This window comes from Lissotriton vulgaris, unplaced genomic scaffold, assembly GCF_964263255.1.
Source record: "Lissotriton vulgaris unplaced genomic scaffold, aLisVul1.2 SCAFFOLD_1143, whole genome shotgun sequence".
NCBI lineage: Eukaryota > Metazoa > Chordata > Amphibia > Caudata > Salamandridae > Lissotriton > Lissotriton vulgaris.
The window spans coordinates 67415-82655 of record NW_028252109.1 but is presented as its reverse complement, the minus strand read 5'-3'; the positions used below and the strand labels follow the sequence as shown (position 1 = coordinate 82655).

General features: G+C 47.7%; 1 protein-coding gene across 1 annotated transcript in view; it reads left to right on the top strand.

The window, feature by feature from the left end:
- LOC147662661 (butyrophilin subfamily 3 member A2-like) overlaps positions 1-15241 on the top strand; it is a 282106-nt gene that overhangs the window by 265270 nt on the left and 1595 nt on the right. The window contains exons 5-6 of the mRNA XM_086951010.1: positions 1997-2027; positions 2474-2579. Of these exons, the coding sequence (XP_086807136.1) occupies positions 1997-2027; positions 2474-2579 (137 nt within the window). The remainder of the gene's footprint in view (positions 1-1996; positions 2028-2473; positions 2580-15241) is intronic.

Here is a 15241-nt window from a genome sequence, read left to right as displayed (position 1 = left end):
TACGGATATTTAACATATAGGCAAACTTCTAACTAATGTAAACTAACTAACCCCCGCCCCCATCCACTAACATTCTAACAATATTTTCCCTATCAAATAGTTGTTTCCATCCTGTGACATTTGCATGAAACTACAGGCTATTCTAATTGTGTCCCCTAGCCCAGTCAACTGTGCACTGTGGTCTTGTTTGCCATTTCACTAGGATGATCTACAGTGTTTTCAGGGTGCTAGATGTGCCTTTGAAGGCTTCCAGCATTACATCCCACTCCATGGATATCTGATTCTTCCCTGGGCCTCCTCCCGGCGTATGGCTCCACTTTCAGCCCCACCCCAGCGCAACATTTTGCTGTGCCGGGTGTAGGTTGCAGGAGGTTTTGCCGACTTCCATCTCTTAGTTATGGACCTCTTTGCCAGGATGACTGCAAGGTCGAGGAAACTGAGCTGGACTTTAAAGGAGGCTGGACGTTTCCAGAGACCGAACAGGCACTCCATAATTAGGGCTCAATACACAGGTGTGTGGCTGTTTCTACGTGGTGGATGACCTCTCCTCAGAACCGTATCAGGCGCGGACATGCCCATAACATGTGAGCTAAATCTGCTTCTGCCAGGCATCCAGGGCAGTGATGTTGCATATTTGGTTCCATCCTCTGAAGGCGGCGTGGTGTAAGGTAGGCCCTATATGGTATCATGCATTGTATAAATTTAAACTTTACGTTCCTGGTCACTTTTTCAGGGTGTTCCGATATGTCTGCCCATTCTCTGACTGTTATCTCCCGCCTTGCATGCTCCACCCATTTAACTCGTAGGTCATCGAGAGGCACCGCCGCATGTGTCCGTACTCCCACTTATAACCATTTGATGAGGTGACGTCCCTGCCCCATGTAATACAGTGATTTGAGTAATTGTGCATCGGAGCTCCTCTCTCTGTGGGGCCCAGTATTTCTTCACGTATTGCAAGATCCCCACATGTATCATGTATAACCCTTGACTGCAACATGTGTTAATATGAGCAATGCGTCCCTTGAATTCTATATCAACTTCCTCATAGCCCTCCATGTCTATCCTTGAACCATCAGAAGCCTTTGCAACAATGGCCGATTCCTTAAAATCCTTGAGACCCAGAATGCCTTTGAAGCGATCAAGGAAATAATCCTTGGTAATTATAATTCAGGGAGAATCAGCATCTGTCATAAGCTCTATCTTCAAACCTAAAATACGTACCCTGCACTTTGGTGGTTTGAGACAATGGGGAAGTCTCCCTCCTCTCCAACATCCATAATAGACTACAACATCCCACCTACATCCATTCACTCTGTCATCCACATCATCCTGTTTGATATAGGAAACTTTGCCTCTGCCAGAACTCCCAACACCAGAATGTTTGAGGTCCCTGCATAAAACACATAATCCACATTTTTTTACATTCTTTACCCAATGTGAGACACTTAGGAAAAGAAGCTCCATGACTTACACTCCCACACCTAAACTATGAAACTCCTTGTCAAATATCTTGAACACCTTTTGTCCACTACGTAAAGCTTCAGATTTTACAGCACATACATCATCCTCTACTCCTTTGCTGTCCTTATGTAGAGATTTCATCCACTTCTCTGATTGTTCCATAGCCTTGGCAGTACTGATGACATCCCCCAAGTTAATATCACCCATAATCCATAGTTGGTCTTAATTTTTTTTACTTTTGACATGGACAATAATCTGATCTTTGATCATCTCATCAGTGATGGGACCAAAGCTGCAATTCACAGATAGGGCGTGTAATGCCGTAAGAAAGTCATCAAATGTCACACCATCCTCTTGAGCTATGGTGTAAAATTTGAATCTGTTCAAATCAACACTAGAAGGTTTGATTTTGAATTCTATGCGAGCCATAGCATCCTCAAATATATTCCTGTGTCCACTACCATCAAAAGGGTTCTAAAAACAACTTGACCTTCCAAACCTAAACAATGTAAGAAAGATTTTTTTTTCCTTTCAGCAGACAGTCTTTCACTGTCAATGGCTTTGAGGTAAGTCAGAAAGTCTTCTCTCCACCTAGTCCATGGCATGGGAGTTTCTCCCTTCGTTTGAAAAAATTTAGAAGGCGGGTCAAATTGCAAGGTGACAAAAAAAATATATCACAATGCTGAGGAGAAAATATTCACAATACTAAAGAGAAAATATTGTTCTTTACAGTTTTCTAAAAATATATATTTCTATTGTATTCCTTATGAAAAACTGTGAAAATGTAGTGCCAAAACAAATCGGTGCCACAGTATCCAACTATATTCGCCAGGCTCCTAGCCTGAGGAGAAATGTGCAAGTATATGGTGCCAAAACTAATCTCTGCCACAGTTTTTTGTACAAATGTATTAATGTTCTATTGCCCAAAAATAAGTGCACTTCCCACAATAATAGTGCTTACTTGGTATTTTTTCTAGTGAAAATTCTTCACTTTCTGTAATGATTTCCACAGTTACGCGGGTGACTGCCGTAAATCAATTTCAGATGCTCTTCCGAGAAGTCGGCAGCGTCAACAGCAGGAAGAGAAAGAAATGCACCAGCGTAGAGAAGTCCTTTGTGTGAGTCGCTCACAGTGCGATGCACATGCACAGAACTTATAACGCAATGACGTCTCAACAAGAGGAGAGCACGCACAGTGGCTCGTGAAAGCTTCGTCTCAACAAGAGGAGAACACGCACAGTGGCTCGTGAAAGCTTTGTCTCAACAAGAGGAGAACACGCACAGTGGCTCGTGAAAGCTTCGTCTCAACAAGAGGAGAGCACGCACAGTGGCTCGTGAAAGCTTCGTCTTGAACCGAGTAGTCAAAATGACTAGCTCTTCCGCCTCCGAAAATCATGTACCAGGAGATGGACAAAAGGAGGCCCTAAAGGACAAGGTAAACAGGATATCTCGAAGAAATAAGGGTCGATTTAAAGGAATGGGGCCTCTGATTCCTCCATACTCTAAATCTTTTTTTGCTTGATGAGGACTACAAAAAATTTAAAAAAAGTGTATGTTGGCCATCAATGAGAGAGACCTGTGCATTTTTCAAACCGGTGGTGAAAAAATATGAGTATGTTGCTGGAGATGTGGGCCGCCGTGCCACCAATGTACTTACCGGGGGAGGGTAAACACCCATTATTCCGCAACTTCCTTTCCGCATACCATCACTCCGCATACTTTCATTACGAAAGTACCATGACTCCGCAATGCCATTATAACGCATGGCATTACATTTTATATGCTTTACCACGCATACATTTACAAAGAAATTCGTTGTAAATGCATGAATGGTAAAAGCATGTTTTTTTTTAATGTTTGGATAAGGTAAGTATGAGTATAGGGGTAGTCATGAGTCATGAATAACTTTATTCGGCATTTGATTAACACCATAAAAGTACAACATTAAAAAAATCAGTTCATAAAATGTGCTGACCTTTCATCCATTAATACCATAGAAGAGAAGAAAATCGCAGTCAGCAACACAATGATTCACATAATTCATAAAAACAGTTTGGGAGCAAAACAGATATCCCTCCCCCAATTCAATAACAGTCGTCATATTTCTATACTGGACCTCAATCTAACAGAAGACCTTAAAAAATTAGTAACACAAAATAAGGTCAGGGGTTCTTTTGACACTTTTAAAAAGGCCAATGTGTCTCTTGCGGATCTAAAATTAGCTTTCTTTAAAATTCCTCTTAAAAAACGGCGCCTGGGCATTAGATAAAATGGACATAATAATACAAAATGGAGGGCATCCTGCGGTGATCGTTGATCGCAGCCGCAGGGTCCCTTTGATTCAACTGACTCAGTAAACCCCGAAGGGTTTGATAGCACATGGTGAATCATGTTGAATCTAAAATGTGTTATTAAAAACCTATCATGTGGGTTATAAACAAGAGCAAGCTATGGTTCCTGCCCCCTGCACGATTTCACTAGCTGATAAGCCTGGACTGTCTGCAGTTTCTTTGAGTCGGATTCCCGTATTGCCTCTTTGGTTTTGAGAAGCTTTTCAGTTACTATCACTTGGTCCCGTTTAGTAATAATTTGAGTGTTTGAAAATAGAGTTCTGCAACCAATTCCCTCTAGAACCTCTTTCACGTATTTTAGCCAGGGAATTGAGCTACCTTTTTCCCTACCCAGGCAATCTGAATTTATTCGTTGGGTCAGGGTGGCTTCCTGACTGACCCATATTTTTAACCAGGCCACCACAGGCCTTATTTGTGCTCTATCTTCCAAAAATGTACAGCCTAGTTCCTCATGCACTATATAGGACGATGTGCCCTGTGGAACTTTAAGAAGCCTCTTCAGGTATTTATTTTCCTGTCTTTGCAATCTATCTACATTCCCTATTCTCCACAGCTCTGCTCCATATATCGCTTTCGCGACAGAGACGGAGTTGTAAAGGGTCATCATTTGTTCAGGGGACCAGTGTCCTAAACGGCGACCAAAATTCATAATTCTACCAGAGCTTGCAGCTAGTTTATTTCCATGTCCCTCAATCAGGGGTTTAAAAGTTAAATTCTTATCAAATAAAATGCCCAAATATAAAAAAGACTGGACTTTTTCCAAAATCGTTGAGCCTATTCTATAGGTAAAGTCTTTCCCTTACTTTTAGAGCCCACCTCCATGACATATGATTTTGTTAAGTTGGCAGATAGATCCAGGCCGTTCATGAACCTAATGAACCCATCAATTAGACGCTGCAGACCCAATGGCGTATGTGCCAACAGGACCGTGTCGTCTGCATAGAGCAGGACCGGCACTGATCTATCCCCTATCCTTGGGGAGTCCACTTGTAAACTGGTTAAAAACATTTTTCAAGCCCATTTATATATATGGAAAACAGAAAGGGTGCTAAAATACATCCTTGTCTTACCCCGCTAGTACATTTAAGGGATTCGGTCAAGCCCCCCTCTTGGTTATACCTCACTTTTGCCGTTGTATTATGGTGGAGGGTTCTCAAGATGTGAATGAGACCAACATCAACACCTAAACCCAAGAGTATGGCCCACAGCTTCGAGCGATTTACACAATCGAAGGCTGCCGCCAGATCCATGAAGGCTAGATACACTTTTTCATTGCTTCCCACTGTATATTTTGTGACCAATAAATATAAATTTAAACACTGGTCAGTGGTAGATCTGCCTGCCCTAAAGCCATATTGTACTTCTGTCAGGATACAGTTCTCTTCTTCCCAACACATGAGGCGATTCAAGATGGCCCTGCCCATTACCTTTACAGTTACATCTATCAGAGAGATGGGCCTATAACATTGTGGGTTGTCCCTATTACCTTTTTTGAAAATAGGAACAATTATGGCCGTCGACCAAGAGCGGGGAAGTCCTGATGCTATGGCGGCATTAATAACTCTCGTCAATATCGGGCCCCACAGTTCTATATTACTTAAATATAGGTCCGGCGGGATCCCGTCTGGCCCTGGTGCCTTGTTACGAGTAAGGCCTCTGATGCCCCCCTCAATCTCCTGTAGGGAGAAGGTATTCTTTTCTATATTTGTCACCCTACCCACATCCTGCTCTCCCTCCTCCTGGGTGCTTCGATTGTATAGCCCGGAAAAGTGGGCCACCCACTGCTCAGGCAATACATTAGATGCTATACAGGGGCTATCTCCTTCTTGAAAGCAGGGTCTATTTATTATGGACCAAAACATTGAAAGGTCCCTTTTTTCCGATGCCTCCCTCAGATCTTCCCAGGTCTCCATTTGGAGGGCATTTTTCCTACGCTTGACTTCTTGTTTTTAGCGTATTCTGCAGCGCATAATCATAAGTCCATCCCTCGGTTTGTGTTTGAGCTCTGCTCTGAGCTTATTCTGTGCTTGGGAGCATCCTCTATCAAACCATTTATGTTTAGACACTACTTTACCCTTCCCCTTTGTATATAGAAGGCTATCAATTAGCCGTCCTAGATTTTCAAACCCCTCAACTACCGGGGTCCCATTTACGTCCAAATTGAAACATAAATCCAAATTTTCTGTGCCCTTGACCACTAATGTTTTATAAAAAGTTGCCCCATCCAATTTGGCCCACTTTAAACGTCTACCCTGATCAATTACCGTCTCCCTGATATCCGTTAGTCTCCTTCTTGTTTCCTTCTCCCCTTTAGCTAATACCATTACCAGGGTGACGGGGTTGTGATCACTAAAACCACTACACTCGATATTGAATTCTAGTAATCTTAGCTTTATTGAAGGGGACACCAATACAAAATCTATATAGGAGCCGCACCCTCTCCCTTTAAATGTCGGGTTGACTCCACTTTCCAGATTAAGGGGTATCCATTGAGTGTGCCAACTCCAGATTTAACATCATTGTATATAGTTTGACACCTTCTGTGGTATGCTCAAAATGGGCACCCTCCTCCATGTTACAAGAAGACCAATCCTCTGTGAAGGGTATTAGGTTGGGTCATAAGTGGCAATTAAAATCCCCTGCAATCAGAAATCATGGGGCTAGGATATCTGTCATTTGCTCCATCTGGGTGGCTAGACATTTTTCCAATTCCTCTCCTCTGCCCCCACGCACATTATACAAGTTAACAATAATTAGATTGAGTTCCTTAGTTTTCAGCTGTACCGCCAATAGACAATCGGACTTCCAATACAAGTCATTCCATATACCTTTTATAGTCAAGCGGACCCACACCACAAGCCCTCCTCTCGCTCTTCCTGCGTTGTATCTAACTGCTGGGACACTAAACATTTTATAACCTTCCAGTTGGTTGGGTCCACTGCCCATGTCCCTTGGGCACAAATAACATTACATTTATTTATATACTCCAGCCATTCCTTATTTTGGAATTTGGTTGATAAACCTGCCAGATTCCAAGACAGCAAATCCAGGGTATTCCACTGGTTTATTATTAGTGGTTCTTTAGTCGGCAAGGGTCTATGGCATGGTTTTACTATAGAAATTGGGATTGGTGGGGAGCTGCCCTCACATTCTCCACCTTTCTGAATTTGTTGTCAGTCACAGTCGGACAACCCGGAGAAAACTTCAAACCTGTTTTCTAGCCTTATATTCTGCGGAGCAAGAAGGTTCTGTCCATTATTCCTGTTTGGGTTAATTGGGTTACCCCACCGTCTAGCCTGTGCTGGAGCATAAAAATACATTAGAGGCAGTGATTGAATCCAACCCGTATGTTCTTTCTGTACCCAATTACAAATATATTCTGCACATCGTGGGTCCCTAAAATTAATGATAATGCAATCCCCTTCTCTTGTCTTTGTCCGCCTTCCCACCCAATTAACCCGCCTAGCAAACAATATCTCGGCACTCATATGGGTGGCAAAGGGCGATTTTCATTGAGCCAATAAATGCACTTGTTTTTTAACTCTCTATATGATTCCCTCTTCCCCTGCTCAAGCGGTGGTACCCCTACCAGAATTACCACGTAGGGTGCTGAGTCTGGGGGTAGATCTATTGTTTGCTGTGTAGTTACCGGGTGATTTGTGGTTGGGTTAGACACAGGCTGGGGTTGTACCACAGAGGGTTGAGCTACATAGTTACTAGACCCCCCACCAACATCCATACTTCTTCGTTTTGTTCCCCCTTCCTCTACTGAACTAGTCGAGGAGCCCTCAGCTGTCCCTTGCCTGTTTGCTATGGGTGCTTGACAGCCTACTAAAGCAGCATTGGAACTCGCTAAAACATTAGAATTGTTATTAATGGTGTTACATTCAATATTTTGTCCTGGTGCTTTTGTGGCCTTGCCATATTGGTCGCTGCCTTGATGACCCCTTGTTTTTGTTGATGCAAGCAGGAGTTCCATACACCCCAATCTTGATTCGATCCTGTCCAGTCTATCGTGAATCGGTTTAATCGTCTTTTTGATAGTATTTTCCAGGATTTTTCCAAAAAGAAGGTGATTCACCCCCTACCACCCCTTCCTTATTTATCTGTAGGTTGGCTTCTTCACTTATTGGGGCCAGTTCCTGTGGACGTTGTACAGACTCGGCAACAGGGTTCTCCATGTAAGCAGCATCCTTAGCTTTTTTTGCCCCTCTCTCTGCAGCTTGCTTTTTTGCCCCTGTTCTTTTTCTTATAAGCGCTATAGGGCCTTGCGGTAACTGTGCCGCCCCTGTTTTGGCGGTTGACCTTGTCTTTATATTGGGTGAGGGGGGCTTCCTCTGGGATTTATTCTTCTGTATCCCAGTTTTTGTCGCATTTTCTATAGAGTTCCGACCTACAAATAGCTCTGCTGACTGTAAGATATAGCTATCATCCTCCTCTCCACTAGAAATATGTATATCCTGGTGCTCCGACCCTTGAGCAGCTGGAGATTTTGCCCTTGCGATATTTCCCATAGTTGACCTTTTAACTGAAAAGTTATCTAACAGGTTGTCCATAGACAGTCTTTTTTCAGTCAATTCGATGTCTTTAGCTAAGGCACTTGATACACGTATCAAGAAATTGTCCAAAATCCCCATTAAGGACCCCCCGGTACTACTTCTACCATTTCCTCCTGGCGGTGATGATGTCGCCATAATATGTTGATGTATAAAACTTTATACAATGAAACGGGACCTCAGATACGTAGGACAAACCGTTACTACGTACATCACTATGGAAATAATCACTGACCTCAGATTACGTGCAGCTGATGTTAGAGATCTTAGGGGGGTGGCCCGTCCCGTCCTTGTCTGGTCTTGAACGGGCTTAAACGGGCCCGCCCTTGGCTCGGGCTTCGCCCGGCTCGTCCCGCGATGCGCGGGTCAGGTGTGGCTATATACGCCTCACTGGGCATTACAGGAGGATGTACTTGTGCCCCAAGGTCTTCTGGGCCAGGTAGTCTCCTGTGCAGCGGTGGTGACCTCCCGAATGCGAGCGTTTCCCACAAAGCGGGAAACGCGAGAGGTGGCAGCAAGTCCGTGAAGGAGTGCGTGGCTCGCCCCTAGTTTGTGAGTCCCAGCAACTGCTATACCAAAAAAATGACCGGTATTCCGAAGTCTCCCGCGATGCGCGGGTCAGGTGTGGCTATATACGCCTCCTCTGGGCGTTGCAGGAGGATGTACTTGTGCCCCAAGGTCTTCTGGGCCAGGTAGTCTCCTGTGCAGCGGTGGTGACCTCCCGAATGCGAGCGTTTCCCACAAAGCGGGAAACGCGAGAGGTGGCAGCAAGTCCGTGAAGTAGTGCGTGGCTCGCCCCTAGTTTGTGAGTCCCAGCAACTGCTATACCAAAAAAATGACCGGTATTCTGAAGTCTCCCGCGATGCGCGGGTCAGGTGTGGCTATATACGCCTCCACTGGGCGTTGCAGGAGGATGTACTTGTGCCCCAAGGTCTTCTGGGCCAGGTAGTCTCCTGTGCAGCGGCGGTGACCTCCCGAATGCGAGCGTTTCCCTTGAAGCGGGATATGCGAGAGGTGGCAGCAAGTTTGTGAAGGGGTGCGTGGCTCGCCCCTAGTCCGTGAGTGCCAGCAACTGCTATACCAAAAAAAAGACCGGTATTCCGAAGTATAGGGTTATATGTTTTGGGGTACTGAGGTATATGTTTTGGGGTGTTTGGGTATTTTAAGGGTTCAGATATAGTTTTGGGTTATGGGGTACAGGGGTAATTTTAGGGTTTAGGGATAGGTATGGGTTTTGGGGTAGAGGGGTATTTTTAGGGTTCAGGGCTAGGTTTGGGTTTTGGGGTATAGGGGTATTTTTAGGGTTTAGGGGTAGGTTTGGGTTTTGGGGTACAGGGGTATTTTAAGGGTTCAGGGCTAGGTTTGGGTTTTGGGGTACAGGGGTACTTTAGGGTTCAGGGGTTGGTTTGGGTTTTGGGGTACAGGGTTATTTTTATGGTTCAGGGCTAGGTTTGGGTTTTGGGGTACAAGGGTATTTTTAGGATTCAGGGGTAGGTTTGGGTTTTTGGGCACAGGGGTATTTTAAGGGTTAGGGGCTAGGTTTGGGTTTTGGGGTACAGGGGTATTTATAGGGTTCAGGGCTAGGTTTGGGTTTTGGGGTACAGAGGTATTTTTAGGGTTCAGATGGGTTAGTGTTTAAGGGTGTTGGGGTATTTTAAGGAGTAAGGGTGGGTTATGATTATGGGGTGCAGGGGTATTTAAAGGGAGCAGGGTGGACACCAGGAGCTAGAATGTACAGAACCTGGGAAGAAAAGAACAATGAAATATTGGGCACAACGCTTGCTTTTTTTTCCCCGTAATCCCGCGCCCCGCACATGCCCACGCCCCCAGCACACGCCCACAGCACTCGATATGAGACATGGGATGAAGGACGGAACGTACTACACGCCACCAGCGTTTGTCATGCCCCCAGCAAACGCCCACAGCACAACGCAGACACGCCCACAAGGTACTACTTTGCTGGCACGGTTCTTTTACCTTTTAAATGTATATGGTGGGCGTCTGCATAGCCTATGTCCTTCTGCTGCAACTGCCCTTTCCAACGCTGTATTGGGTGTTGTGATTGGTGATGTGGTTCCTGAGATTACCCACCTCAAAGGTTTGGGCTCTCTCTTTATTATATCAGTATAGATTATTAATTTTTCCTAATTGGTATGGATTATTAATGTATTGTTAGGTAATTTTGCATTGGTAATTAATTTTCAATAATGGATTAATTGATAATTAAATAAATTGTGTTCTTTTTTATATGTAGCAGGTTGTGCGTTTATAGGGAATTAGGGTGGTAAGTAATTTAATGTTTAAGCAAATATTAATTTAATTGATTTGTTATTTATTATTAATATTTTTGTTAATTGATTTGTAATATTTTTTTATTTTACACAAATTATTTAATTAATACGTATGTTAATTTAATCCCAATGCTATTTTACATTTTCCACACTGTTACACTCACTGGAGTTGGAATAGTACTTTTTACCCCTACCCTATCAAACATTTTCCCTACTGTTGCACTGTTTGGAGTTGGAATAGTTATTTTATTCCCTCCGCTGTCTGATCTTTTTTGTAATATTTTACTTAATATAGTATATAATTAATTTAAAAAAGATTGACAATAATTTTTATGTATATATTTATTTAATTTGTATTTATATTATTGTTTTATGTGTATAAATATATTTGTAATTTCTAAGATATTTTTAAATAAGTTGTAAGTTATTAAAATAATTATTAAAAAATATGATTAAGTATATTTATATATTATATTATATGTATATGTTTAATGTATTTTTTCATTATATATTATAATTTTTAAACATTTTAAATATTTTTAGATATGTTTAATTATATGTAATATTTACTTTATTTTACATAATTGTTGTAACTTAAAAAAACAGTATTTTTAACGATATTTTTGACCGGTATTTTTCCCCGATATTTTTGTAGTTGCCATAATGTAGATAGGATGTCGATATTCTTGACTTCAATAGTTTTTGAGTCGATATTTCTGTAGGTCGATATTCTGACTCTTGATATTCTGTCAGTGATTCTGGCAGCAGTAGCTGTGACATCATGAAAGTGTGTAATGCGTGCGGCTGCGCAGTGATTATTTCAACAATCGAGCAGTGTTGCTTGATTTGTAGTGAGCTTACCCAGGCCAGCCTCTAAGTGTGTCGAGCTGCGTGCTTTTTGCGTGGCATGGAGGCAGTTAGCATTAGGCCGGCGCAGCTTGTGCCCGCATAGGGTTCTGCACGCTGGCCGGCTATGGTCATCGAGAGGACCCCTCCCCTTCGCCTGCCCCCACCTACTCCCAGTTTTAGCAGCAGCTAGGCTGCGAGGCTTCTAGGCAGCGAGGCTGCACTGGCTGCGTGGCCCCCACCACGACCAGCCCTCCAGGCCCGGGCAGACGCACACGACCTGTGCCTTGCGCGCCTGCCTTCAAGCTCTCACTTCGTGGGCCAAGGATCCTGTTTGGGTGGGCCTGGCCCACCCGGCCCACCCGCTAGAACCGGGCCTGCCTCAGCGGCTTCAGTCCCGGCCTTCTGGTGTTGGCTGCTGGGCACCCGCACCACGACCAGCCTTCCTGGCCCGGGCAGACGCACACGACCTGTGCCTTGCGCGCCTACCTTCAAGCTCTCACGGCCAGGGCCAAGGATCCTGTTTGGGTGGGCCTGGCCCACCCGGCCCACCCGCTAGAACCGGGCCTGCCTCAGAGGCTTCAGTCCCGGCCTTCTGGTGTTGGCTGCTGGGCACCCGCACCACGACCAGCCCTCCAGGCCCGGGCAGACGCACACGACCTGTGCCTTGCGCGCCTGCCTTCAAGCTCTCACTGCGTGGGCCAAGGATCCTGTTTGGGTGGGCCTGGCCCACCCGGCCCACCCACTAGAACCGGGCCTGCCTCAGAGGCTTCAGTCCCGGCCTTCTGATGTTGGCTGCTGGGCACCCGCACCACGACCAGCCCTCCTGGCCCGGGCAGACGCACACGACCTGTGCCTTGCGCACCTACCTTCAAGCTCTCACGGCGAGGGCCAAGGATCCTGTTTGGGTGGGCCTGGCCCACCCGGCCCACCCGCTAGAACCGGGCCTGCCTCAGAGGCTTCAGTCCCGGCCTTCTGGTGTTGGCTGCTGGGCACCTGCACCACGACCAGCCCTCCAGGCCCGGGCAGACGCACACGACCTGTGCCTTGCGCGCCTGCCTTCAAGCTCTCACGGCCAGGGCCAAGGATCCTGTTTGGGTGGGCCTGGCCCACCCGGCCCACCCGCTAGAACCGGGCCTGCCTCAGCGGCTTCAGTCCCGGCCTTCTGGTGTTGGCTGCTGGGCACCCGCACCACGACCAGCCCTCCTGGCCCGGGCAGACGCACACGACCTGTGCCTTGCGCGCCTACCTTCAAGCTCTTACGGCCAGGGCCAAGGATCCTGTTTGGGTGGGCCTGGCCCACCCGGCCCACCCGCTAGAACCGGGCCTGCCTCAGAGGCTTCAGTCCCGGCCTTCTGGTGTAGGCTGCTGGGCACCCGCACCACGACCAGCCCTCCTGGCCCGGGCAGACGCACACGACCTGTGCCTTGCGCGCCTACCTTCAAGCTCTCACGGCGAGGGCCAAGGATCCTGTTTGGGTGGGCTTGGCCCACCCGGCCCACCCGCTAGAACCGGGCCTGCCTCAGAGGCTTCAGTCCCGGCCTTCTGGTGTTGGCTGCTGGGCACCCGCACCACGACCAGCCCTCCAGGCCCGGGCAGACGCACACGACCTGTGCCTTGCGCGCCTGCCTTCAAGCTCTCACGGCCAGGGCCAAGGATCCTGTTTGGGTGGGCCTGGCCCACCCGGCCCACCCGCTAGAACCGGGCCTGCCTCAGAGGCTTCAGTCCCGGCCTTCTGGTGTTGGCTGCTGGGCACCCGCACCACGACCAGCCCTCCAGGCCCGGGCAGACGCACACGACCTGTGCCTTGCGCGCCTGACTTCAAGCTCTCACTGCGTGGGCCAAGGATCCTGTTTGGGTGGGCCTGGCCCACCCGGCCCACCCACTAGAACCGGGCCTGCCTCAGAGGCTTCAGTCCCGGCCTTCTGGTGTTGGCTGCTGGGCACCCGCACCACGACCAGTCCTCCTGGCCCGGGCAGACGCACACGACCTGTGCCTTGCGCGCCTACCTTCAAGCTCTCACGGCGAGGGCCAAGGATCCTGTTTGGGTGGGCCTGGCCCACCCGGCCCACCCGCTAGAACCGGGCCTGCCTCAGAGGCTTCAGTCCCGGCCTTCTGGTGTTGGCTGCTGGGCACCCGCACCACGACCAGCCCTCCAGGCCCGGGCAGACGCACACGACCTGTGCCTTGCGCGCCTGCCTTCAAGCTCTCACTGCGTGGGCCAAGGATCCTGTTTGGGTGGGCCTGGCCCACCCGGCCCACCCGCTAGAACCGGGCCTGCCTCAGCGGCTTCAGGCCCGGCCTTCTGGTGTTGGCTGCTGGGCACCCGCACCACGACCAGCCCTCCTGGCCCGGCTCCATAGTTGCCTAGCTGTTGCTCTGTGGTCAGTGGTGCCTCGTTGTCCATTGGCTTGCTGGCTGTTGCGTATTGGTATAATCTTCTGGCCTGGCTGGGGGCTTTCGGTCCTGGGTCTGGACTGCAGTTTAATGATTCCAATAGCTGGGGGGGGAGGGGATTATCCACATGGAGTTCGGCTGTAAACGGAATAATCTGGAGAAGGTCGGGGTGTGGCGCAAAGCTCTGGAGCAGGATAACTGAAGGAACCTGGCACTGGCCAATGTGGCCACCTTGAGTGATAACCTGGGGTCCCCTTTGAGGCTCCTGCCACCTCTCTGTAGAATAACAAAGGAGCTAGTAACAGGACACGGTGAGGCGTCGCTGCATTTACAATGCATTGCACCATGGGGCAAAAACAGCACAGATGCGTCACGCATCTGTGCCGTAATGGTGTCACATTGCTGGAGTTGCGTTGCAAGCGCGACGCAGCTCCAGCAATGCTTTGGGGGGGCCTAGTCTTTCAATGCTGCCTCAATCCTTATGCCTGCTTCTAGCAGGCGCAGGGTTTTGACGCAGCATGGGCCCCAAAGTGGCTGAGTGAAATCTTGTAGATTTCACTCAGCTACTTTTAGGAGGCGTTCCTGCGTCGGAACGCCCCCCCTGCGCCGGAACGCCTCCTTAAGGTGCAGGGCTTTACAAGGTGACACATCTCCCAGATGCGTCACGTTGTAATTAGCCCGCACCATGGCGCATCTTTTGCGCCGCCACTGTGTCACAAAAGTGATGCAACATCGGCCCAAAAGAGACGCAAGGGGCTTGTAAATCTGCCCCTTACTTTCTAAACCTGAACGCCACATCTTCCATATACAGGCTGGAGCTGCCGGGTATGGGGGGGAGGATTCTGCCCCAAGGCAGACCTCGCTCCAGCTGGGTAGCCTAGAGCATTTTACCAAGATAGGTGGAACAGCACACTTGTGTCTGCAGAGGGAGCAGGCATACTAGATGGCCCAGCCTGGCCAGCAGCAGATGCAGGAATAAATAAGAGGAATCTTTCTCACACCTGTGGTTTCAAGGCATCGATTCATCTACCTGTTCCCATTCCTGTAGCCACTTCCGCAATAAAGTCACATTCCAAATAGCTGCTTTGCCACCTAAGGGGGCTTCGATTGATCAAGAATTGTGTACAATACAGAGTTGAAGTACTCTCCCAGCTCCCAGCGTGTGTCCGCCCAGGGTGCCACATTTGTTAATGCATGGGTGTGAGTAAGTGTGCCTTTGTGCATGCGTGTGCGCCCACCCTATCACTAAAATTGCCAGCCGCCACTGAATACATAACGGGATTAAGTAAACAGGAAGGAGAGCCCCACAATAGTGCATTACAGTAATGAAGACTTCTCA